Source organism: Chelonoidis abingdonii, chromosome 10 (assembly GCF_003597395.2).
Source record: "Chelonoidis abingdonii isolate Lonesome George chromosome 10, CheloAbing_2.0, whole genome shotgun sequence".
Classification (NCBI taxonomy): domain Eukaryota; kingdom Metazoa; phylum Chordata; order Testudines; family Testudinidae; genus Chelonoidis; species Chelonoidis abingdonii.
In genome coordinates, this window is record NC_133778.1 from 42,947,830 (window position 1) to 42,974,707 (window position 26,878).

Consider the following 26,878-nt stretch of genomic DNA (forward strand, 5'->3'; position numbering starts at 1 on the left):
TTGTCAGGGTTCTTTTACTTTAAGAGCTTTTTCTCCATCCATATTAAATCTGTTCTGTGTCAACAGCAACACTTTTTTTTTTTTTTTTAAGGGATTGTATTGCGTGGGTCAGAAAGAGGTGGAACTTTTATTTTAATTCAGCAATTTAACATCAACTAACATTTTCTGCATAAACACTTCAAAAGTCCAAATGCTTAAGGCTCATATCCTATAAACAATAGTATGTATAACTTTAACCTTGAATAGTACCATGAACGGCCTGTCTCATTTAACAGAAAGGGGCTACTCACAGTAGTGAGTGCTATGTACAGTAATTGCTTGCAGGTTCTGGCCCCAAGTAGTTGTGGTTCTCAAAAGATAGTCTATAAATCTCAATTAGTCCAAGGAGCCCTTCCTGATGGGGCACAAAATTTAAATGTTTTTAAAAGCCCAAGTATTAACAGGAGAGGTGGTCCGTGGAAGGACCTCTCTCCTGAATCAAACTATGGAATGAAAGCATTGGAGAACAGCTGATGTATACTATAACTGTGTGTTTAGTTACGAGAATGTAAATAAGGCTTTTGAAGTACAAGAACTAAACATCTATTGTTTCATTTTTCATAGGTTAGACGAGTACCTGGCTCCAGTGGCCATCTTCATAAGACGGAAGATGGGGACTGGGAGTGGAGTGATGATGAGATGGATGAAAAGAGTGAAGAAGGCAAAGCTGCATTTTCTCAAGAAAAGGTAAGTTGTTTTCTGCTAACTGCTGACACACTAGCAAAGTAATGTTGTTTTAATTTTTTTCATGAAGTGTTTCTACAGTATAAAATAAACTACAACAGCTAATATCTAACTACTTCTTCTACAGTCAAAAAGAATAAAAGAAGAGGAAAATACGGAGGTAAATCATCCTTTGTTACTTTACTGCCCCCCCCCCAATAGCTTGGATAGGAGGAAATATTGTGATAGCTTTCAATTCTTATTTTTAAAAATTGGGGTAAAATTGTAGGGGCCTGATTCTGCAGCCTTTCTGCTGAGTAGTAAATAATTTTGAGTAGGGGTTGAGCATGAGGGTTATGAAGGTGGGCCTGGAGTGATTAACTTATAGCACTCATAGGGTAAAACAGCTAGGAAATTCAAGCAGATTCTGCTCGTGCTTTCTAGCTTTAAAATCTAGTGTAAACTAGGCTATTTTTAATGAATCTTCAAAACTGGATCACACTAATTACTACCTTTTCCCTCACACTAATGATGGCTGTTTCTCTGCAGCTGAATTGTCTCCAAGGAATTTTCAACCTTTTATAATCTGTATTGGTACTGTGCATAACTGGTAATGAGAATGGTTCATACCATGTGCAGTATAATGGTGCAGTGCTACAATAGAATAGATTGATTCAGTTACCCATAAACACAAAAGAAATACCGTATTAAATGCCATCTTCTTATGCTGAGACTAGGAAGGATTCCTGCCATGTAAAAATGGAATAATAGGATTTCTGGTTTAGTGCCAGAGTCCTGTTTAGATGCTTATTTATTGGATGTATGAAGTGGATACATTCTTCATCTGTAGCTTTGGATTCTCCAATCCTGGCTGATGTATTGCAGAGTCCTACATAGAGGCTGAAAGTCTGCAAAAGTGTTGGTACCACAGGATTCTCTGAACTCTGTGCTTGTTCTTTCTCTGACCCCAATGTTCTTCCTTGACATGCAAAAGAAATCTTTCAAATTCTTCCTGCCTGAAGCTCTCAAACATGGAACCAGTTAACATGTGGTGCGCCCATCCCTTTGGAAGTGGCTGTTAAGATCTGAGACTCTTTGTGGTGCTGTTCAGTGAACTCCTTGCTGCTGCTTTAGATCAGTCTTCAGAGCTGGAGGTGACCTTCAGAATAAAAATATATATTGTTTGAATAGATCAGAGATTTGACACATTCTTTCCCCTTCCTTAAAGTATTTGAAAGTTGTATCATCTGCCCAGTAAATCCCAGAGTTGATAGATTTAACAGATTGGGTCCTTGCTAGTGGATCGAGAATCTGGAACTTCTGAAAACAATCTACTTAGAGATCTGGGTAATTAGTGAAGTAGTTGGCCCACTCTTCTGGACTAATGTGTGTATTTAATTTTTTTTTAAGCAGAGGGGCTGTAGCTAAGCTTCTGACTTCAAAGGGACCAAATGGGATTCTGCCTAAATCTTTTTCTTCTGAAGGATTTGCCATTTTTATAAAGTAGTTGCCTAGGACACAGGTTCTTGTCCCATTTCTCAAAAAATTTCCAAGTTGTTCCATGGGAAATTACTGCCATTGAGAGAGGAAGGAAGCCTGATAAAGTGGCAATCTTCTGCCTAGTGACTATGCCTTCGTCAGCCATATGTGATGCAAAGAAAGCTTGATTAATTTTCATCTAGTATAATTGCACTAGTTGTGCAGATTTCCTATGGAAAAGCCTAACCTGTGTCTGAGACAGCACATTTATGGCTAGTGTAGTTATAGTCAAAGGGGCACAGGAGGAAATTTCTCCCTTAAAATTTCCTGGATGAAATAAGTACATCAGGCCCTGAAGTTCTTGGAGTTATCTGGCCTGTATGCATTCCATGTGGTAAGACTTCTCCTGGAGTAGCTAAGGGACCCAAAGCATCCCTATCTATAAAATCAAATGGTTTAACATCTGCTTTGTGATTAATTTCCTTTGTTTCTTCATTGATGTCTCCACATCTTGTAGTAAGGTCACTCTCATCTTTGGCAGGAGAGCTTTGTCATGAAGGTTATCACAAAACCTGAGACGAAAAAAGCTATGACAAAAATCTTAGAAGTAGAGCTCTCTTCCTTTTATTGGGAAATGGTGGTTTTGGAAATCCTCTTAATCAGGAACAAACTCAGCCAGTGAGGGAGCCAGGCATTCTGTCTTTTGCAAGATCTGTGGGTCAGAAAAGTTAAGGTTTAACAGAGCTAGAACCAAACCATCAGGTAACTCATCTGACTATCCCAGGCCCATCTCAAATCTGGCAAAGATCTAGGAAGTCAGTGTTGCAGGCACAGAGGGTGCCTGAGGCAAGCAACAGTGGTTCGTGCCCGGAGTGCTTAGCGCCAATAAACACACCAGGGTGGAGAAGCAAGCAAAGTTTTTATATGAGATCTCGAAGCGGTGCAGGGAGACTGACGCCTCAAATCAAGCACCCCTCCACAAGCGGCTTTTCCCTTTTTATAAGTTTTTTTTTTTTTTTCTCTCTCTCTTCTTTCTTCCTCCCCTACTCCTTCTTCCTCCCCCTGTAGCAGTTACGTAAGCGCAGGTGCATTAAATAATCTTGGCCGCGGCAGCTCGTTAGTAAGTTTTCCTTCTGCAAGTTATCTTGTCCTTCTGCTAAAGGTGCACAGGCCTCATTATTTCTGCTTTAGACCGGTTAGAACTGTTGCAACTGATAACAGCTGTTATACCTGGCCTTTTAGGTCAATTAAAGTTCAGACATGGAGGGATTCTTGTCTGCTGAGGCCTAAAATCAGGAAGGCTCCATACCCTTGTCGTTCCACCCTCCCAAGGTTACTTAGGGTTATGCTTAGTGACACCAACATCAGTGCTCTTACGGCTTATTCAGTTTGCTTTGTGGTTACAGATTGGATATTGAATGAAGTTGGATCTTAAGTGTTGTTTGTAGAAAGGAAGAAATACAAAACTCTGTAGACAAAGGCATGCCTAGTTCTGACATCCGGTGCAGGAGACCCCCCTGGAATTTATAGATGCATAGGCGGTGTACCTCCCAGAGACGGTTATAAGTCTCCATATCTGAAACTCTCCCTGCAAAATGTGTTTTCCAGTACTGTTCTCCCTTTCGAGGAACCAGGGTAACATAATGATTATTAAAATAATATATCTGGGATGATGGGTGGAAGTAGAAAGGTTCACCATAAATAATGTTGTTGTGCTTTATCCAAGCACTCTCAGGAAGGGCCTGTGATCTTCCAGACCATCCTGGTCCTTTTGGCAATGCCCCTGTGAGCCCACACCCCCTTTTTGATATGTCTGATATTTAATAGAGGAAAACGAACCTGACAATAAGGTTATGCCACTTAGAAGCGAAGCTGCCCAGGTTCAATAAGTAGACTCATCTGCTTGATTGCCATTCTACCTTGGCTTAAACATTCCAAGTGTGGCTTGCTCATTTCTGTTTATTCTCTGAGAATACTGAAGAGTTTAAAGAAAATGGTCTCGCCCTGGGAACTGTTCACATCCAGCAGATGCTCAGGTTCTGTAGTGGATACTGATCCTGTGTCCCGGAAGTTGATATAATGTTTTCTTTTGGTTTCCACAAGGTCTAGCAGCAACAGCCTTGTTCTGCTCTCTGACACATGCTTTTCCAGCTTTACATACTGTGGCCCCCTATTTCCTGCCTCCAAACTTAACCAAATCCCTCCTATCTCTGCAAGTCAAATTTCTTTGCCAGTTACTTAGCCTACTCCAGTAGGTCAGATGTGGAAGGCCACAGTGGACTTCATTAGTTCACAGTTTTGATGCCTCTCCAGGTATAATCTGGGCATCCGTTCTCTAAGCAATGGTCTTTATTTAAATCTCTCTTTTGCTGTGTAAAGGTGGGATTACCAGACAGTTCCTTTCATTCCAGATTCATCATTCTGAATGTACGTGTAAACATCTGATATGTCAGACATGCAGAATCATCCACTGTGTTAAATCAGTAATTAGTTCCTAGGGCAAGAGTAGTGGGGTTTTATAAAGTTTCCTTGCTAGTTAGGGATTGGTTACTGTTTAGGTTAGAAATGTGGAGGGAATGTTCTTATGCTTCTGTTAATCTCTGTACATCTCTAAATGCTGTAGGATATTGCCTTGGATCAGAGGTCAGAGTAAGATGTGCAAAATACGTGGAACATGTCATTGGTGTTGTGTGCCTGTCAGGGTTTCCCATCCCCATGAAGACTATCATTTTGAATGGTGTATCTATAGCAGATGTAGAAACACCATGTAAAAAGTTTGTAGTCTTACTATAGACACAAATTAGTTAATCTAGAGCATTCTTTTTTTAACTCTTTCTGACCAAGGATTCTTTAATTTCAGTAAATGCTAAATTTGTGCCCATACAGTATTTAAATTGGCATGTTAAAATGACTCCTTTTATGAATCTCAAATGGGTGGCGTCTCTTTTTTCTTAATAAGTATGCCTTAACTGGCATCATTGTCCAAAAACAAGCTTTCAAAAAACTGTTTTGGTGGTGTGTGGATTTTTTTAAAAATCGCTTTTCATAAAGATTTCATCATAATATTTTAACAGATTTCCATGAATGCCACTAATATCGCAGAACAGATCCAGAATCTATCTATGCAAGACCTTCAGGTACTGTCAATTGTTATAGTTTATAGGGTTTTATAAATTTTTTGGAGATTTCAGGGAAGTACAAATTCTTATATAGTAGGGGTGAAGGAAAAGGGATAACATGAAGATGGAACAGAAAAATGGAAGAAATAACGAACATGGATTCCAATATAAAGATTTGTCAAAGCTGGTAAGGTCAATCATGGTAGACTCTTAATTCTCCACCTACAGCTAGAAACTAGATTTGACTAGAAACTTAGTGCTGTGTGAAAACAACTGAGGATCGGCCCAGTATTCTAACTCCATAATTATTTCTTAATAGATTATCAGAATTTGATGCTGAATGGAGAAAAATCCAGTGCCCTAATTTAAGCTCCATGATTTGTGGTTCTGTAATCTATTAATACACAGACTGTTCTGCAGGTTTCACTTGCATTTTAGACCTAGCACTTTAATAAAGCCTATAAAAGGTGCTTAAGAGCCAGGGTACATGTTAAATATTATTTTATGCTTGCATCAAACCTATAACAGGGAAATTACTTAACGTTTCTGTCTGGCATCCATTGTAACTTACATGCTGCTTTTTTCTTTAATAGTCCCTGCCTACTGTTAGTAATGAATATACTGAAGTTCCACATGCAGTGAATCTTGTTCTAAGATTAAGGTAAAGGATTCATCTATTTATTTTAGCTTTCCTTTTTTGTCGACTGTTGTTCCTGATCTCCCTCATTAAACTTCCATAATATTAGCATAAAATAAAAACATTAATCTCTCTAATCTCCCAGTATGACCAGTATGAATTGTGCTCCCATGTCTAATTGGTGTCTTTTAATTGCTTACTAAAATAGAGGAAAATGAAAAGCAGAATATGAATGTGGCTTTAGGCTACGTATACCCTTCATTAAGTATTTCCTTTTTTTCCTTGCAATGCAGGATCACAGTCCGTGATTTTTAATGAGTTTCTTTCACACTTCAGCAGTCAGCCTCTGACAGAAATAAACCATGGCTGTATTACAAGTTACCTGCTCAAAACATTTTTCACTAGCAGATTGATCAACTACTGTGGAGAAATGACAGAGATCTTTTGAAAGAACATTCAGTCTTTTAGAAAATGGAGACAAATGTGATGTCTGACTTCATAGTTTTTATTTAATAGAAGAAAGTCAGTTTATATTTTAATAAAAACAGTTTACAGCTTATTATAAAATTGCTTGTTAAGTGTCAAGCATTATTCTTGGAGAGAACTATTTTTTCAGAAAAAGGTGGTTAGCTTTCTATGTATTTTTCATAGAGTTTCTCCTTAAATGGCTAATTTATTTAAAGTAATTTACAGGGGAACACAACTTCAAAACTTGTCATCCTTCTGCTCATGCAGATAACGAAGTGATAATCTCTTCCACAGGCATTGACGGGGGGGAAGGGTATTATGACATTATACTTAATTAACACAAATATATATGAAGGGAGTACAAATGGCCTTTTTATAGACAAATGTTTTTTAATAGTTGTCGACTTGAAGCCAGAAACAAAACAGCTATGTATAAAGTACAGCATGTGATTTTCCTGAAGGCAATAAACATTTAAAACTCCTTTATTGGAAATCAGTAAAATATCTGCATGATGAATCCAGAAAGCTAAATATACTATGTTAAATCCAGAAAGCCATCCTCCTCCTCTTGTGACATCTACAAGAGATTGCCTAATCAACAATGGCTGCGTTGTGTGGGAGTCGGGGATAAGTGACTTTGTTTAAAAAAGTCTTTAAAGTGATTTGGAATCAAGTTGTGCAGCAGTCACGCTATGTAACATTGTTACCCTTCACTTTTCCATCTGCCCCTCGACTATTTCATACTCATTTTCATCTTATCTCCACTTAGATCATAAGTATCTTCCTACGTATTTGTATAGTGTGTAACGCAATGTGATCATGATCATTACTGGGGACTCTGGGTGAAATTCCCATAATGATTTATTGACCAATTGGGGTAGTTACTTGAAACACCGAACCTTCAATATTGCACCTAGGGAAGATGGTGACTAATGTTCTAAGAATAATAATAAAATAAAATTAAAAAAAATTATCCACAAAACAGATGCAGTTGGAAATACTAGCTGGGGGACGTGTGTTGGAATGTGCAATGAAAATCCCTTTGATTTTACTTTCATATCAACAAAATAGAATACAAATGCATTCAAGAATTCTTTTGTGTAGATTATATTTTAAAAGCAAAGCAAGAAATTGTCTGCTTTTTACTAGATTAACAAAAAATGGGCCCTTAGGTTTTTTTTTTTTTTTTTCAGAATCACTCACACTGAATCAAGCTTTGAGAAGCAGTAAGGTAGAATGTGTGAGGAGGTTAATTTCTGAACATAAATACTGAGATTTAGTGGAAGAGAGGAATTCTGTTTTGGATTTTTGGTGTGTGTGTGTGTGGTTTTTTCAATAGAAACAGTCTATAATAGAATTATAATTTATGTAATATATTTCTAAATCTTAATGTCATTTCTGTATGAGTAAGTTTTGTGATAGCTGCTTATAAGGTTTATCTTGCTAAATATTCACAGTTGGGTATTGCCAAAAGAGTTACTTTGTGCTTGGGGTGGGACAGGAGGATGAAGGGGTGGCTGACAACAGACAAAACCCCTTCTAAAATGATGAGATGTAGGAGGTTATCATTTGTTTTCTATATCTCTTGGGGTTCTGGTGAAGGATGCAGCGGCGACTCCAGGCACCAGCGCTCCAAGCATGTGCCTGTGGCAGCAAGCCGCAGGGGAGGTGCCCTGCCAGTCCCTGCGAGGGCAGCAATCAGGCTGCCTTCGGCAGCTTGCCTGTGGGAGGTCTGCTGGTCCCTTGGCTTCGGCGGCAATTCGGCAGCGGGTACACTGAAGCCGCAGGACTGGCGGACCTCCCGCAGGCAAGTGACTGAATCTGCGGGACCTGGCACCTCCTGCAGGCAAGCTGCCGAAGGCTGCCTGATTGCCCTGCTTGGGGCAGCACAAAAGCTAGAGCCACCCCTGGAAGGATGAGGCAGATTTACAAACTGGCTTTTAAAAATGATCTAGGATCTGATATTTCAAAACCTTATTTATGTGACTAGTTCTTGCTCATGCAAATATTGACTCATGAGTCAAGTTTGCTGGAGGTCCATAATAGGTAACTGGACTCTTTGGCTACAAGTACGTGGTAGGTGTAAATAGTTCCTTGGCAGGGGAGGGGAATAAAGAATCTTGTTTTCTATAAAGCAGAAAGATCCATAAATGCAAATAGACTTCTTATGTCTTGACAAAGAGCCTTTTTTTCTGAGGCACTGACAGACAACTGGCTGTTAGCAACTGACTGAAATGAAGCTTCTAACATTTTTCATTTTGCTTAGTTAATTTTCTTAACTAAACTTAGGCTTATAATAGCTAGGAACTTTGTCTTTATTTATGGCCTATACAAAATAATCGTTGCCCCTGTTAAGATGCCTGCTGTGGGTTGTGTAGACTTTTTAAATTGGGACAACCTCTGGCTAATCCTCCATTGTGAAGATTGACTTTTGACTGGAGGGCAGGCGAAGTAGGAATGAGAACTACTTGAACTTTCAATCAAAGGCAAAGGAGTTGCATTTCCTCTTCACTAATGAGGCCAAAAAGGAAAGTGGGTATGGGCCAGTTTGGACATGGCAAGAGCTGCATTACCTATGGGGAATGAGGCTTTGTTACACACACCATGTGGTAGTGTGTTTTGGGTCTTTGCTAAATTATAGATGAGTTAATTTAGTAAATAAGAATCAATCTAATAGAGCTAGTTAAAAATACTGATTTTTTTTTCTTTTAAATAAAATTTTATTAGCCAGACTTTCAACCAGTTCTAAAACCTGTCTAGTCTATCTTGGGTGTTTGTAGAACATCAGTGGCTAGGCTCATTGGTCCTGCAGTATACTCTGTTTTTTTTAAATTAAATTGTGCGCTTTGCTTTTAATCTCGTTATAGGTATGCTAATAGTGGCTGCTGTGGTCTGGTGGCGAAGGGACTGGGAAACAGACACCTGGGTTCTGTTCTCTATTCTGTTGTTGATTTGAAGTGTGACTGTAGGCACGTTCGCTTGAGCAGAATTTGAGCTGGAGAAATTGCAAGTTCTTTACATGTAAAAGGAGGTTCAGGCTTCACTGGGCATATATTTATAATCTGTTTATAGTTTAATATTTTATAATAATAATTGCTTATAAAGTATACAGTTTTATTTGGATACCTGGACCTGGGTCTCTGAATATTCTGGAGGTGGAGAGGGTGGCAGGTCATCCCAAAGTAGTGCTAATAAAACCCTCAGACCATACCATGAAGTGTTCCTTTATCACATGTTACAGAAAAACTATTTTGGGGAAGAGGTTTTAATCTTTAGATCTACTTCTTGTCAGTCTATCTGTGAAACCAAGTGCTTTTTGTTACTTGGACCCCAACTGAACAGAGCTCAGAGAGAACATCAAAATGTTTAAAAATGACTTCACTTAGCTGGGGCCCTGCATCACTACAAGCAAGTTCAGGGTCACACTGGAAGGGGGGAACTTTCCCTCAGCCTTCGGTGGTATAAGACTCTCCTTTCTACTAGCAGCCTGAGATAATGGACCTTAAAGTTGTTACATTTCTATGTATAGAAAAAGCTGCTTCTGGGCCAGAACTGTGTGTCTACTTATGTTATAATTAACATATATTATGTCAATTTTTTAATTCCGTAGTGGACAAGTACACTAATTCTTCAGTCCTACAGTTGCAGCTAATAAAAACTCTGCATGATGTAGTCAATATGCATAATATTGTACTAAGTATATCTCACTGTTGCTTCCATCACCTCTGCATTCAGAGTGGTGGAAAAAAGCACTTGGCTTCTGCACATAAGGTGACTTTGGTCAGTAGTTTGCTTTGCAACATGCTACATTCAGATGGGATTACAAAATGGTATGCAACGAAAATGCTCCTTAGGGTTTCTGCCTTTATCTGCCGCCTCTGCTGATTTTTTTTTTTTTTAAACTCATTTAATATTTCCTGCTGAGATGCTCATTAAATCTTTTTATGGCCAATACAGATTTGAATATCTCAGAGAATTTTTGTTGGAATTGTTAGAATGATCCGTAAAGGTGAGAGCCAGCGTTAGCATGGAGTAGCTACCACCTAGAGTATATTATAAAGAAACACATTCTCCTAATATGCCACATGCTACTGTCCTAAACCTTTAAAAGAAAACATATATTCAAATAAGCTTTGTGAACTGAGCTCTGAGTGGCAGAACTGAGAACTTTTAAAACATGTTTCTTAATCCAAAATGTTGAAAACTCTTCTTAAAATGAAAGTTCTCTCTTCAGGCACTCCTGGTATTAAGCCCACTAGAGGACATTCACAAGGTTCAAAACAAAATGACTTTGTGTGTGTCATTAGTAGTTTGCAGCAAGTACCTTTGAAAAATTAAAAAATCCTTAGAACTTGCTGGAAAAAAATGCAAATATTTACCAGCAGAATACACACAGGAATTAATTAGCTGTAGTCTATGATTGCAAGACTGTCCAAAATATTTGTGTAGACTAGTCACCACTTGGTCTCCAGCAAACAGAGCTGCAGAGGGAGTTTCTTTCAGACCTATGCTGAAATAAGCAGTGGAGGGTCACACAGAAATAACTTTTACTTGCTGTTAGTGACCACAACAGAATAAAAGTGCAGAGCTACATCCCAGATTGATTCTCACAAAAGAAAATTCATATTAGGGTGTCTGTTGGTTCCTTTCTAGGCCAAATGTCTCAAAGCCATGCTGCTTTGTGATAGTCCTGCTGGATTTCACAAGCTAAAGAAGGTTTAGCTGGGTCAGTAGTTTATTGGACATATCCCAGATTGATGATTTTCAGTCTTCTGGGTTGGGGCGTACTATTTGTTGCTAGAGATGCTGCCTCTTGGATAAGCTATACAAATACTCAAATAGCCATCATTAAAAATTCCCTGGAACTTGTTATAAGAATCTGAGTATTGAGCTCTGCTGGTCTGGTGAGCTTCAATCTGAGTAGCTGATTTTTACCATCCTTAACTTGTATTTAGTGAGTAGTCTTGTCAATGGGATTACTGTGGAGGAAGATGCTTCTCAGTGTGAGCAAGGGTAGCATTACTGAGTCTTAAGTAATTACGTTCTGTCTAGTTAGATTCTCTATTGCAGTTTTAGTTTTTCATTTCCTGCCCCTAGAAAGATTGTTGTATGATATTGCTATCCACTGTAAAATAGCTAGTGCATGTCACCCCTGAGGCTTCGATTTAAAGTAATCCCTGTATATAACTTATCAAATTGCTTTGAAATCCTTTGATATTAAATATTTACTGTATACCGATGGTATTTGTAAAGTCAAATTCCGTTCAAGAGACTACATTATCAGCATTATTCAATGGCCTGAAAATTAAAGATTGTCTATACTTTGTGTGCAGTATAGCTACACCTATTTGAGAGCATTAGAATTTCAAACTACTTACATGTTAATATGTTTCTCCCTTACCTACAATCATTAGTGTTTCTTTGGTACCCTCTTGTCATGAGAAAATAACTCATAATTCAAGTGTCCTCAAAGCCATCATTATGAGTAACTACATGGAAACATACATTACTTCCTCGCCACAGAAGGCTAAAATATGATGGTTTTCCTCCAGTTTTAAAGAGCAGGAAAAAAGGAATGATGACCCTCCCAGACTGCAGGAGGTCCTTGATACACATACTGTGGGTGGATTTTGAAAGGGTCTGTATAGTATTCTGGCCACACAGCAATGATCTTGGTAGGATATAAGGAATAAAGGATTAACTGACACTGTCCCAAGACTAATTCAATATATTGGTAGTTCTTGTGAACCAGATGAATTAATCCTGTGGAAAGATAAGAGGGGTAAGTCCTTTCCACTTGCACTTGCAAATGGAGTAGTTTTGTTGTATAACTGCATATTTTATTTAGAAAGCTGAATGTGGAGATAATGTTAAAAAATAAGAACTGTTTGCACTTATTTATCCATAAATATTGTGAATTATCATTTTTACTAAACTAAAAGTCCATTTCCTAGAGTAAAATAAACAGTTTTATAATGGTTATAATAATATGTGATTTGATCTTTTCTAAAGAATGTATCTGCTTTTCAGCTTCCGAAGAATCTTCCTCTTCTATAGCTTGGAAAAAAGTCCAAGGAGTAAATAATACTAGATATCCTACAATAAGTGCCATAATGTCGTTGATCAGATATACAGTTCAAAGGTGGTCCTTTAAGATTAAGTTAAAATGCAAATCCTCTTGCTTTACTGTAAGGGTTGTCTGTAGAACGTATTTTTCTGTGGAAGATTATGTACAAAACTATGAAATTCTCTGTGTGTGAATTAACTGTCTTCTGTGCTAGCAAGACTTGTCATAGGGTGCATCTCGAACACAAGTGTCTGCAGTAGGTTAAAATTTAGATCGTACAACATGTAGCTAGCCTCTGGATAAATGGTTCATAGCCAACTAATTATCCCCAACTAAAGGTAGTTGGCTTACCTGCAGGCTATTCTAGTGCAGGCTATTCCACCAGCTTCAGTTCGGGTCCTGAGGCCTTCAAAACACAGCAGGTTTCCTGAGTATAGGTCTCCTAGATCAGTAGCTATTGAATCTGCAGTCAGAAAGCCATTCTCTTTAAAGTTAAGAGTGCTCAACTAGTGGTGACTCAGCAAGTTTTTGTGCTCAAGTTAAAAATAGGTCCTGATTCTTAGACAGAGATGTACAATACCTTTGTGGTAACCTTTATTCATGGACTCAAACCACTTAATATCAGACTCAATACTTCTTTAATATTTTATCACTACTGGTAAAGTACACCATTTATGTAGCTTCAGTCATTAGAGGAAACTGAGTTAACGGTACCCAAGTAACTCTTCCCCTATCTTTCTTGGCAGTATAGTGTTTGATAATGTGTAGGGGGGTGGGAAGGTCTGGTTCTCTTACAGTATGTCTACACTGGCAAGCTTCTGCACCACAAGTTATACCACTTTTATTAAAACACTGAACTTAAATCGCTGTTGCGTGTCCACACTGTGCTCCTTGTGATGCAAAAGCGCATCCACATTAGCAGCTCTTGCAATGGCAAAGACAGCAGTGCATTGTGGTAGCTATCCCACTGTGCAACTGGCCACCTGGTGCTTTGGGAAGGGTTTGCGATGCCTCATGGGGCAGGCACAGTGTCACATGATGCAGGTTTCCCAATCCCATTGTTCCATGGGCATCCTACTACATTGCCAGCTGCTTTTCATCTGAAGTGAGGGAGGGAGAGTGTGTGACAGGGATTGTATGTGTGTGTATGGAGGTGGGAGGGGGGACAGTGTGTCAGCATGTTGTCTTGTAAGTTCAGATAGCGGCAGGAAGCACCCAGTCCTGAGGCAAGGGGAGGGAGAAACCCCAACATCAGCCCCTGCCTCCCTCCTTGAGAGCAGATCAGCACAACACACAATGGCTGTCAGAAATGGTGCTTTGAAATGGGAGGGGCACATGTCTCCAGGGCAGACAAGTTCAAAACAATGAGCAGAGCGGTCACTTGAGGCATTATGGGACTGCTCCGCAGGCCAATTACAGCGGGGAAAGCAATCCAGTGTCTACACTGGCAATGGAGCACTGGAGCCTCTCTGCTAGGGTGATCAGATGTCTGGTTCTTAAAGGGACAGTCAAGTTTTATGGGACTTTTTCTTATATAGGTGCCTATTACCTCCCATCCCCTATCCTGTTTTTTCACCATTGCTATCTGGTAACCCTACTCTGCACAAATAGCCTTATGACTCTCTTTGAGGTGGTTTTTCTTGCAGTACTGCAACTGAGGAGCTTCTGTGCACAAAGTGGCTTGGCAGTGTGGACATGTCTGCAGTTTGAGGACAAAAAGTTGCTATACTGTGCAGAAACTTGCCAGTGTAGACAAGCCCTTGGCATTTAAATCACTTTTCCATTCCAGTCCTTTTTTGTAAGGTGTGTCTGAGGATTTGTCCTGTTTATCAAATGCAGGCACACCTGGTTACTATGTTTTTGAGAAAGATTTCAGTTCTTGGTTTCCAGTGCCCTGGAGACATTGAATGGTAAAAGTCATGTATACAACTCTCAATGCTTGAAAGCTTTAAAACTGGACAGTGACTAGAATACTTCAGTCTCTGCTTGATCAGCTAGTCAAGTCATACCCATCAACATTAGACAGATGCTAATCAGACAGTATCATGTTTTTGACAAAGGGGTCAGTTGGGAAAGCTAGCAACTTATTCTATTCCAGTTCAACTAGATTCAACTCAAATCAACTCTTTGGTTGTTATCTTAGCATGTTGATACAACATCAGAGGTGAAAAATTTAGCTTCCCATTTAAAGGGGCACGCACATTCAGGAAAGGTTTGATAAAGCAACATAAGTTGTCTGGAATTTTAACAAGCATGTTTTGCTCCTGCCTAAGCCTAAAGTATCTTTTAGGCCTCTTCAAAAGCCCCTTTTGCACACTAAAGGAATTTCTCCTCAAGAAATGCATGTTCCTTCTTAGAACTTGCCACAAGGCTTTTGCTTTGATTGAATAAATGAAATCACTGTCCAGAACCAACCTTTTTGTAATGGACTAATCCCACTCTCCTTCTGAAGAATTGTAGTGTTTCTTTAGGTAGCTTGGTCACTTCACAGTTCTGTACTTGGGGAATATGTCAGTATGCTGATATGTTGTCTCTTTTGTGCAAGGTATACAGAAGCCCAGAACGGCTTTAAATGTTGAATCTGAACTTCGTGCTCTTGTTCCCCTTTGTTAGTCTAGAAGATGCAATGTCTCACCTTAGTTAAGTCATACAGCTAATGTGGATTTGACTCCTTCAACTGGGTGCATTGAGCTATTCCTTCATGGTGTATTTTATCACAGAGAGACAAATCCCTTTCATACAGATACTTCACAGGGGGCTGGGGAGGTTAGTTAACTTGTTGACAGAATCATAAGTTACCCCCTGGGGCAGGGCCGGTGCAAGGATATTTTGCGCTCTAGGCAAAATTTCCACCTTGTGCCCCTCCCCTGTACATCGGTTCATTGAGGGGCAACTCCCAATGAGCCTTTATAGACCCCCGGGGCCAGCCATGCCCAGGGGCTGCTCCCCAGACCAGGTTCCCCCATCCCTGCCCCCTGAACTCCCCTGGAGGGTGCACAGCACCACCATGAGCCTTCCCCACCCCACCCAAGTCCACTCACTGGCTTTGCCAGACTTGGGCTGCTGCAGCAGCTCTGCAGGGAGGAGCTGCCTTCTGGGGGCTCCTGCAGCAGATTCATGTGGGCAGAGGCCCCCGTGCACCCCTCCCCAAACCCCCCCATCACCACACTCGGGCTCTGCGGCTCCCAGGAGTGTGAGCTGCCGCTGCCTCTCCCCGAGCAGGCTCAGGGCCCCGCACCCCGGCAGCAGCTCACGTGCCCAGGAGCCGCAGAGCCCGAGTGTGGCGAGGGTGGAGCTGGGGAGCGCACTGGGGCCTCTGCCCACATGCATCTGCTGCAGCCTGCAGGAGCTCCACAGGGAGGCGCCAGGCCGCAGCCTGGGCAAGAGGAGCGGGGGGCACGGCTGTTCCCCACTAGCAGTACCGCTGCCACCTTTGCAGAGATTCCTGGACCCTCTCCCTCACACAGAATGGACATGCAGAAGGTACCTAATTAAAAGCACTAAACTTGGGAATAAAAAATGTCAGTTACAGGTTTTTTGATATGCTCTGAAGTTTGTCAGGCGTTTATTTGCAAAAACTTTGTAGTAAGGGTGAGTCAGCTGTCTTGATGAATACAATATTAAATATTATGGAATACATGGTGCAGCTCTTCTGTTTTACATTTTCTTAATCAGTATTTTAAATGTATTCTAAAGCCTTCATAAAGTAATCATTCCAGATTACTACATATTTAACTCACTGAAACAGACATTATTTTAAATTAATCAGTCACAGAGGTTTAGTGTGTTCATAACAATGTTCATTGCTTTTAGAAAAAGGGAACACTAATTTATTGTGTGTGATCTCCATAACAATACACATGTTTATGAAATTTCATCAACTTTAAAATATGTTTCCAAAGATTTTAGGCATAACAAAGGATTTTATATCTTACTAAGGTACCGATTTTGCTTAAAACTAGTTCATCAGATAGTCAGAAGTAAAGAAAGGGAAACTCTTTGTCCAGCTATCTCCAAGCAAAGGGCTGTTGCTTCCTTCAGTGGGGGAGTTGTTGGGGGTGAAGGAGAAATGGATGGACAGAAAGGACAGGAAGACTTTGGAAGTAAGTTTTTGTTTGTTTGTTTGTTTGTTTGTTTTTTACTATAGTAATTAAAATGTGTATTTTAGATAAGGGTGGTCTTTTGAAGAATTTATTTAAAAAACCATATGTCTGAAGATCCAAGCATTTAAGGCTAAAGATGATTGTGCATCTAAAAATCTATGCAAGGATTTTTTAGAGATGTGATTTTTATAATCTTCATCAACTCACTAATGAAATATTTTTAAAGCAAATTTTAAACTAAGGTCCTGTAGACTGACATGTTCTGAGTAAATATTACAATTATATTTTTACCATTGCTTTTCTTTGTTACTACACTCCAAGAATAACTTCTAAAAACCACTTATATGCTGTCCTGTAGGAAAGAAAATGTTGTAGAGAAATGGATACAAACACTGAGAGAAATATAGAAATCTGCAGATAGCATATAAGTGAAGCTTTAACTGAATATTGCTTTTGAATGTAATGAGGTACATAGCCTATGCTCCTCTCACTAGCCAAAGAACTGAATTCCCAGGGAGATCCATGCAGGCTGGGTCAGACTGATGGAGCCGTCCATTCAAGAAAGGAAATAACAAGTAAACAGCCTGTCCATTTTGCAACCTGCCGGTCCATGACTTAACAGGACATAGTGACCAGTAAGGAAAAATAGACTTTTTTTCTCTCATTCTGTCTCCTTACTATCTTGCTACTCATATCCCCATCCTTGTAAAGGCTCTTTGGTTTAAGAGTCACCACCTGCAGCACCTTAAGAACTAAAAGTGCATTTCTAGCATTTTTCATTGTCAAGATAGCCTTGATGTTAAACAAGCAGCTTGGCTTCACATGTGCAGTAGGAGCCTTTTTTCACTCACTCACATGCACGCACACCTTAGAATGAGTCAGCTAATTTGGGACTGTCTCTGTGCAAAGTGGTGGATAAAGGACAGGATTTGGTTTGAGGTTGTTTAGGTGGGTGTGGGAATTGCAAACACTGTTTTGCAGGCCTGCTCTGGTTTTAGTGTATTACAGCTCATCATCAGCCTAAATCTGTGTATATTTATCACATACCAATGAGCATTTGAGGCATTAGTGAATGCAATCTCAGCAATTTATGAGCTAAATCATAAATCTCATTCCTATACCCCATTCATTGGAATGATTCTCATCTTATGCCTATGACTGATGTAATCCTTTTTTATAAAGCCTAACATACTGATGTTTCATTTGAGACTGGGGTTGGTCAGCTGTGGAGGGGTTGTCTTAAATTTACTCTTCACCTGGCAAGTTGTTGTCCATTGGTGGCTACCTAGCACTTTGGATTGCTACCATCATCATTTAATTAATCGGTACAATGAGCTCCCAGTGGCTGTAGCTTTTGCAGCAGGTGTGAAAAAATAGGTTTGTATGGAGACTGGCAGCAGGAACAATCCATAGAGAAATTAAAAACTTCCAAAAACAAGCTCCAGCAATGTAGGAAATGAATGAAAGTGCTTCATTAAGATATGAACTGAACTATTTATTGTGCCTTTCTAAAGCATATTTGGTATGTACAGACCATAAAATGTGTTTAATTACATTTCATATTGCCCCTTAAAACTTGCCATTTTGCTCCATGAAAAATAGCCTATGCTTCAGTAAGGAGGAAAAAGTAAATTTTCGTTTTAGCTATGGAGCAATGGTATAAAATGTACACAATGATTAATTAAAACACTTTCTCCAGCCTTCAGGCACTTCCGAGATATCTGTTCTGAAATGAAAAACGTTTTCTGCCCTTGTATTCCGGAATGCTTCTAAAACACAACTCTCTCGTTCTGTGATTGCCTAGCTTGATTATACTTTCTCTTGGCAATATATGATCAGAAAACTTAGTAGAATATTTATATTGAAGAAAGGAAGGTCTGGCCTGGGACCAGTGCCAGAAACCAATACTAAATATTCTATTTTCATTTTTAAAAACCCTTCAGACTCTGAGGATTCCTAAAACTGCAGGCTAAAATCAAATGTTCTCCTAGAATAGCAGGTACCTAGTGTTTGTAGGGCAGAGGAACTTACAAGTATGCCTGTATGGCCCGATTCAAAGCCTGTTGAAATAGGTGGGAAAACTCCCAGTACTTTCAATGGGCTTTGGGTCAGGCCCATATTTACTTACAAAGAACCAGCTCCTGGTCCCATTGGAGCTGATGGAAGTTTTGCCACTGACTTGAATGGCAGCAGGCTCAAGTCGTCAGCACCCAATTTGTTTATACCAAAAATTGTATTGAGTAAAGCAGGAGTGACCCTGCATTCGACAATGACCTGGAATTATAGGAAACCTATTCAGAGGGACTATCTCTCTGTTTTGTTTTTCAAAAAGTAACTGAAAAACAGAGGATAACAATGCAGAATGGGAAAATGTCCTGTTCACACAGAGTGAATCCTCAAGAAGCTACTTTTCAGGAAACTTTTTTTGTGTTTTTTCCTCCAACCAGTTTGCATGTGTGGAGAATTTCTTATTTTTAATACAAGAACATTAGGGCACTGATTCACAAAAGCATTAGAGCACATGTGTGAAGTTAAGCAAGGGCTTCGGTGTGCTTCCTGAATAAGGACGTTAGCGTTCTGTCAGCTAGGCTAGACAGACAGCCATGTAGGAGCCTGAATGTTTGTATCTGATGATGGGAGGATGAAGCACCGCACATGACTTTCAAGTACTATTCTGTGGCAGGTGCATAGGGCACCATGTCTAACCCCACTCCACCAGTTGGAATGTGACATGGGGCCACAGAATGAGGATAAATAAAGTAGAAACAGGGTACCTCAAAGGATTCCTCCTGTTGTTTTCCCTCTTAAAGTAGTAGTAGTAATCATCCCAGTACTCCAAAAATCTGAAGTTACAGCTATACACACATTAAAATATTTCATTCCAGTTTATGTATATTGAGGGTGTTTATAAATACCATCTGTATCTAAAGTTGCAGTAACTACAGTAGAGTCCTGTAACAACTTGATAGAGACACAATAGGAACAGATAAAAATACTTTTTTCTATATTTTTCAGTCCATTTTCAGTTGGTCTTTTTTTTTAAAGTACTATTTTTATTCAAGTATATAAGCATTTTGTCAAGGCTTCCTTTAACACCAAAATTAAATCAAACCTCGATAACATATCTTACAGTAAAATTGACCTTGTGCTACTATATCAGTAAATCACCATCCACAGGGACAGTAAACTCATTATAGTAGCCTTGGAATGGAAGCAGCCCATTGGAAGAACAGTGATAGATGAAAAAATTATTCCCCCCCCTTTCTTGGGGAAACTTGCTTGAAATGCAAGGCTTACCTGAGGTAGATACAGCTGACCCCACACATGTTAAGTGACAAAGGGAACCATATTTAACTGCTTTACTACTTAATAAGGAGTTGCAACTTTTTAATATTAAACATACAAAAATGCATCCAAGGATGCAGAAATGAGCCAAGGTTAACCAATTCTTTGAAGGGAAAAGCATGGAAAGGAACTGTGGTTCTAAATCATTCTTATTTTTGTCTTAATTTTATTTATCCGGTTATTTCAAACACAAATGCATAAACAGGAAGGGAAAACTAATGGAACGCCAAACGAGATCTCGCCTGGTGAACTAGAATGAAAATTAGAAAGGGGTAAAGATTAATATAACTCTGTGATATACAGTATATAGTTATGGCTCTGATTACTGATTCAGCCAGTGTAGTTATGATCTAAACTTCTGCCTTCTGAGAAATCTAAATGAGCCAGGTCCTTTTGTGTTCCTTTATTTTTAATTATGGCAGCTACTGCAGTGAGGCTGCACAAATATTGTAACAAGATATTCTTTTTTTAGGCTGTGGGCTTTGGGTGGATTGTTTTGTTTTTTTTTTAAAATGAGTTGGCGGCATCAGTGATGGTATAAATGAATTTCAACTTTTAGAGAAGTGTTCTGATGTTAATTCTAGGATAAATATTCTTAGACAAGGCTCTGGTATGGTGAATATCTCTGCTTTGTAAGAATGGAATTGGTGTAAGTGACATGCCCCAATTTTTATAAGAACGGCCATACTAGGTCATATTAAGAGGTCCATCTAGCCCAGTATCCTGTCTTTTCAACACTGGCCAATGCCAGGTGCCCCAGAGGAATGAACAGAACAGATAATCAGGTGATCCATTCCTGTCGCCCACTCCAGCTTCTGGCAAACAGAAGCTAGGAACACCATCCCTGCCGTCCTGGCTTAAGCCATTGATAGTGACCAGAGAAGGTGAAAGGCTGATTCATTGGCCAAATGATGCCATCCAGCTCTGTCTGTACACCAGATGCTGGGATATATGGTTAACGACTTGTCTGCATAAGGACATCCAGAGAAGTTTATATGAAATAACTAAAACTTGGATTTGAAGTGGATTACTTAAACCATGTTAAATTCTTTGTGAACATCCTCATTCAAATTAATGTCCTTAATTGGTATAATTAAGTCACTCTCAAAATGAATAAACAAACTGAATTAAAGCTGCTTAAATCTGATTAAATTCCCTGCCAGGGATGCTGTTAATGCAGTTTACCTACTCTCAGATTCAGCAACTTTTAATTAATGTGGATTATTTTTCGCTGTCCCCGCAAACAACCCTTAGTTGCAAGCAATCCACTGAGTGGTCCCCGAAGAAGAAAAAAATTCATAAAGAGGAGTTTATAAATTGGTGGTTTGGTTTTTTGTTTGGTTTGTTTTTTACTTCATTCTATGCCCAGACTCCTTGTGGTGCTACGTTGTAGAGCTTTAAACTCTTAATTTTAGAGGGAGATTTATATAGTGCCTCCTAGAGCAGGGCCCAACATAATTAGTAACCCAAGAATGTTGGGTCCTCATGTCTGGGCTCTTTTGTACCAAGTCCGTGGCCAATCAAGAGAAAGAGAGGCTATCTCTTTCAATGAGAGCAGTGCCGATCCGTTGCAGGTGTCCTCCACCATCATATGATCCCACTAATTGGTATGACCTCCTGCTCAGTGCTCAAGTGCACGGAGGCTTTTATATGACAAAGACCCCAAGAGAAGGAAGTGGAAAAATCAAAGGGGGTGTGGGGAATCCTTCCTCCAGGTCAGGGCTGCCTGTAAGAAACAGTATCTGTATATGTCCTGGCTTAGAAACCGAGTGGAAACCAAGGTGCAGCGGTGAGAGTGTAGTATTCTGGCAGCTCGAGTCAATAGCGATACTGATTCTCGTTACTAATTGCTGTCCTGTCCTGCGAAAATCAGAATCCCCGTCTGTATTTAGGGTGCGCTCAGATTAGCAGTAGCCAAACAGCGCATTACATGGTAATGTAGATACAAGACGTCCCCTGTATACGCTGCTTTATGTCAGAAGCGTCCACAGCTCGTTCTAGAAGCCGTGTTAGTGTTCCCCCCCCTCCCATTATAACAGAAATACATTAGGCTTGACCGTGTGGTGGTGGTTCATGAAGGGTTCTAGACTTTCCTCGTTCACTGTGAAAGAGAAACCTTTCTGCTTCTCAAATTTACAAAGATAGGTAGATAGGTTACTCCTGTCTGGAATAGTTTGTCATCTACAGCACCCTATGGCTTTTAGACAACTGGATCATTTTAAGGCAGATGAGAATAGGGTGGATGAGCCTGCGTGATAAACAAAAACCAACAATTCATCCAGGATCTTGAGCTGAACAATAAATTCCACTTTTTTTTCTTTAAATTTTGATTTGTTTTGTATGCATGTCTGCTTACCATCTTTTTCAGGCAGAAACTGCCGAGCCCTGGAATAACCGTCGTGTCAGTTATGCAACAAAAATAGATCTACAACTGACCCCCCCCCCCCCCGCCCTTGTCAACCTGTCCTTTCTTGGGAAGGAGGCAGAAAAGGGAGGTCTTGGAGTCTCATTGTGGAAAATAGTGTTGCTTGTGTTCCTCATGAAGAGTATTCAGTGAATAGTCATATGAAACTTCTGTATCTGTACAAAATATCATTTTGTACAGATTCTGGTATTTCAGAACAATAAATATATGAAATCACAAACCTTTAAGTTGAAATTGATAAATAAGAAGCACTGTATCCATTTTCTTTAGAAAGTGGGCTAAAAGCAAAACAACTTGTTTTCAATAGCTTTACTGCTTATTTTTTTTTTAAAAAAATTGGTATAATATTAAAAAGAAATCCATGAGACTTGCTGCTTGTCATCTATCCGGGCTAGCTCAACTTGATTTGAACTATAGTCTGTCTAGTTTTCAGACACCTATTTCACTATGGTCTCATTCATATCAGCATTTAGAGATCTAGCTGATGGACACTTTACAAATAAAAAAATAAAAAGATGTACTCTCATGTATTATCTGTTGAACTTACAATTGCAAAAACATGGTGTCCTATCTTAAGCTTCAACCATATATGGTAGTCAGTAATGGTAGATTCTTTGTAGCTAGCCTGTGGAACATGGTTACGTGACCATAGTAGGAGTATAGTTAGGTAATTATTTGTAAAACCACTTAATGTGTTTTTTTTAAATGTGGGTGCATGAAATTATACTGTCTTCATGTCTCATGATCTCCCCGCCCCACCCAAACAATCAAGTTCATTTTGCAGCTTCAGTGGTTGTATTTCCCACAGTCGTTGCTTTTAAAGCAGAATTTTTGTTTTGTAGAGAGACACACGCACACTTACTTATTCTATTTTGGCCTTTGGGTCATCATCTAAAAGAGGAAAGGCCAGGTTCAGAAAGACTAGTGGCTAAATGGGCAACTACCTTGCTTTGGTTTCTGTATGAAAGCATAGTGCTTATCAAACCAGAAAGTGGGATACCTTAGCTGTTTAACATCTGCATCACATGATAACAATGAAAGCAAAAAATCAATGAAGGACTTAAAAATGTCTGTCATAAAGTGCAGGGTTTAAATACCAAAATCACATTGCAAGGGTGATGCCTGCTAAAATGTGTGGTATGATTAAATAGTCATTCATTATGCTTTGGTGAGGGGTAAGGGGTGATTTAAAGTGTCTCTGTAGAACTTTGGCACCGGGAAATGACTAATGTGCCTATTAGCTATCAAAAAAGCAGTTTTGGAAAATTTAACTCCAGTTAATGTGCTTTAGTGTAAGCTGCTCTGCTGCAGGAAAAAAGCTGGGAAATCTCCCCAAACTACCATAATTAATGTGCCCCTGGCTACAGTGCTTCTGAAGAAGCAAGAAACATAGCTGCCAAATAAGCATGACGAGGGACTGCAAAATGGGTGTGTGTGTGTGTGTGTTTCAAAGAGTAGAGTTTCATAGATATATTAGAGAGGAGGAGGAGGAGGAGTACTAGAAGAAAGTAGGGGCTGTTAACAAATAATGAGGGAGATTAAATTAATGACTAAGGTACTGAATTCCTTTCTTCTAACATTTCTGTCTAACAAAAATACATGGAATCAGTTTGAACAACTAACTAATGAAAAGTAACTATACCTTACAAAATAGGAACTGCTTTAAAAAAAAAAAAAAGGAAGGAATACTTGGGAAATCTACATACAAATTAGCTAGTCCACAGGACCTGCATCCAAGTGTATCAAGGGAATTAACAAATTAATTTATTGCATCACTTACACTAATTAGCCCTGGAGAGATATCTAAAGACCAGAAAAGTAAAGGCAGTTGACACCAAAAGAAAGAAGTGATGCTCTGAACTCCCGAAACCCAAGTGTAGCTTTTATCTGGCCTTCTTAAAATGCAACAAATAATTTAAAAAAAACATGAAATGTCTAGAGGATAATGGGACTGTAAGCAATAAGCATTGTGGATTGCTAGAGAATGGGTCTTGCCTAACAAAAGACTTGCTTTGTTTGATTGTTGCTCAATTAATGAATGAAGGGAATGCAGCAGGCAATTGTGTGTGGCCAGCAGACGAGCATCTGCCAAAATGCCTCCAACAAGAGGCGTCATCCAGAGGTGATTTTGGTAGCATTTCAGCAGCGACGCCTATTGATGTTGCCACTTGTCAGCGGCATTTTGGCGGATGCTCGTCCGCCGCCACGGTCCTCCGTGGCTTGTCATCTGGCACCTGCCAGACGAAAAAGGTTGGGGACCACTGATATGCAAAGTTTACAGTTTGGTTCAATGGCTCTCAGCACTCCCACTCTACAAATTGTTACAGCACCCTGTCTGTAGCTGTCCAAAGGAAGAGGTGGAAGCCCCTAAACTCATGTCTTGTAACATGTTCAATCTAGTTTTTTAAATTGTGCTGTTAGGGGCGGCTGCATTTGGTAGGGAGAGAGACTGAATGACATACTAGATCTCTTTTCGTTTCTAAATGTTTTAAGACACATCCTGAACTGTCTCCTCAAAGTGTATTCTGTGGTACAGAAGTGCCTAGCTGTAGATAACTGATTTCTTGGTGAATTTGGGGTAATTACTGGATTTGGGAAGGTAGGTGTGGTGGTCTCTGGGTTTCTTGTATATAATTGTCTGTAAGGTTTCATTATTGAAGCTGATGCTAGTGTGAAAATGTTTGAGAGAGTGTTTTTAATGGATGGATGTTGGTTATTGTGATTATGGTGGAAATCTGAGGGAGTTTAGTTTGTCTGTCTGTCCAGAAGATGAAAATATCATCAGTGTATCTCAGATATCTCATTGGTTTGCTGGTGCATTTGTCCACAAATTCTTCTTCAAGGTTGTCCGTGAAGAGGGGAAGTGTCTGTCAGAGAATCCGTAAGGGATAGTCCACATCATGGAACAATTGTATCCTGTCTTTGAAAGTTGCACTCTCAAACTACATGTAGCATGACCAATGAGCACTACAGAACTTTTTAGCTAATTTTGTGGTATCTTGAGGCCTGTGGCTTGTGTCTTGGTGCAGTGAAAATTATGTCATAATTTAGTCTTTCTGTTGTAAAATGCCACAGTCCAAAAAAGTCGTCAACCCCAAACTCTGGACTATAGCAGTCCTTTCACTTCCCTGAGAAACAAACTGCATACAATGAAACGATGCAGTTCCCTTTTATAACTATTAAAATGTGTTTTGCATACATACTGCTCTGAAAGTCAGAAGGAGCATTTAAAAGTTGCTTATTAGTAACTTGCATCAAATCGTATATAATACTTTAATGTCTTGTTATATACTGTATTTTCCAGCTGGGAAAACTTATTCTGCAGTTGTTAGACACACAGCAATCAGAATAGTACAAATTGATATAATGTTCTCAAGTGTTGCATTTTGGATTCCTCAGTTTCCCAGCGAAAACACACATAGCTTGGACAATTCAGCGTTGCCTACAGAGGGAGTGTGAGTCTACTGTTCGTCCCAGTAAAGGCATGGAGTAAAGATTTGGTGCTCCTTTTGCACTAGCTTCAAAAGGCAGTATGCAGATACCGAGTGCCAGGAGATGATGCCTCTTGCATTTGATGAAACAGTGTCCTGTTTAAGGAAGATGTTAGACATTTGGCTCACTTGCTTTTTCAACAATGGATGTTTAATTGAAGTTGACTGTCAGCCCTTTGCTGAAGAAATTATTCCACATATTTCTGTGAATCTGATATTGGAAGTAAGCCCAAAGAATGAAAGAGCTTTTTCTTTTTCTTGGTAAGGCTTTTCTTGAAAGCCATAGCCTCCCTGGTTTTTCCGGAGAGGAACATCATTTTATACTATAATTCTCTGCTGATTAATGGATGTGGACTTAATGGCAGAAGCAAATGAGCTTAATAAAAGGCTCTATGTTACTAATCAGATAACTGCATAGTTTCATTATCTATGTCTTTCTATTAGATTATACCAAATTACCTATTAGTATCTGTTTTACTAGAATAAAGTGCCAGATACCTCAAAGTTGAAATAATTTTCAAGTGTCTGGTATTTTCAGTAGGTGGATACTTTTCATTATAAACATTGCGCGTAGTTTTGTAATTTTTCAATATCTTCTGGCTCATTCTAGTAGAGTGAAGTATCCATTTTTGTTATGTTTTGCTGTTTCCTGACTATATAATGTTTCTAGCAAGTGATGATAGATCTCAGTCATGGCTGAATGTGTCTGTCTGTTGGATTTAGGTTTCCCACAGTAAGACTTTATGGCCTGGTACACTGAAATTTGAACTTGCTTATAGTTCCCTTACTGAAGAGAAGAATAATGGACTGAAGAACACATTCTATTGCTGTTAGCTTTTCAAGTATATTGAGCTATTCATTAGAAAAAAAGAGTGTGCTACAGCAATTAAGTTAGTCTCTGGGCTTAGCCTGCTTACTGTTTCAAAAATGAGATGGATTTCTATTTTGCAAATGAATAAATGTTTTATTGATGATGAAAGTTATTAACTAATACCAAAATTGGAAATCTGAACAAAAAGGAGATTTTTGCAGCACAATCCCT

The 26,878-nt window shown here is 39.3% G+C and overlaps 1 protein-coding gene across 1 annotated transcript in view; it reads left to right on the forward strand.

The window, feature by feature from the left end:
- STK39 (serine/threonine kinase 39) overlaps nt 1-26,878 on the forward strand; it is a 177,299-nt gene that overhangs the window by 111,865 nt on the left and 38,556 nt on the right. The window contains 4 exon segments of the mRNA XM_075070137.1: nt 604-726; nt 851-883; nt 5,256-5,318; nt 5,894-5,961. Of these exon segments, the coding sequence (XP_074926238.1) occupies nt 604-726; nt 851-883; nt 5,256-5,318; nt 5,894-5,961 (287 nt within the window).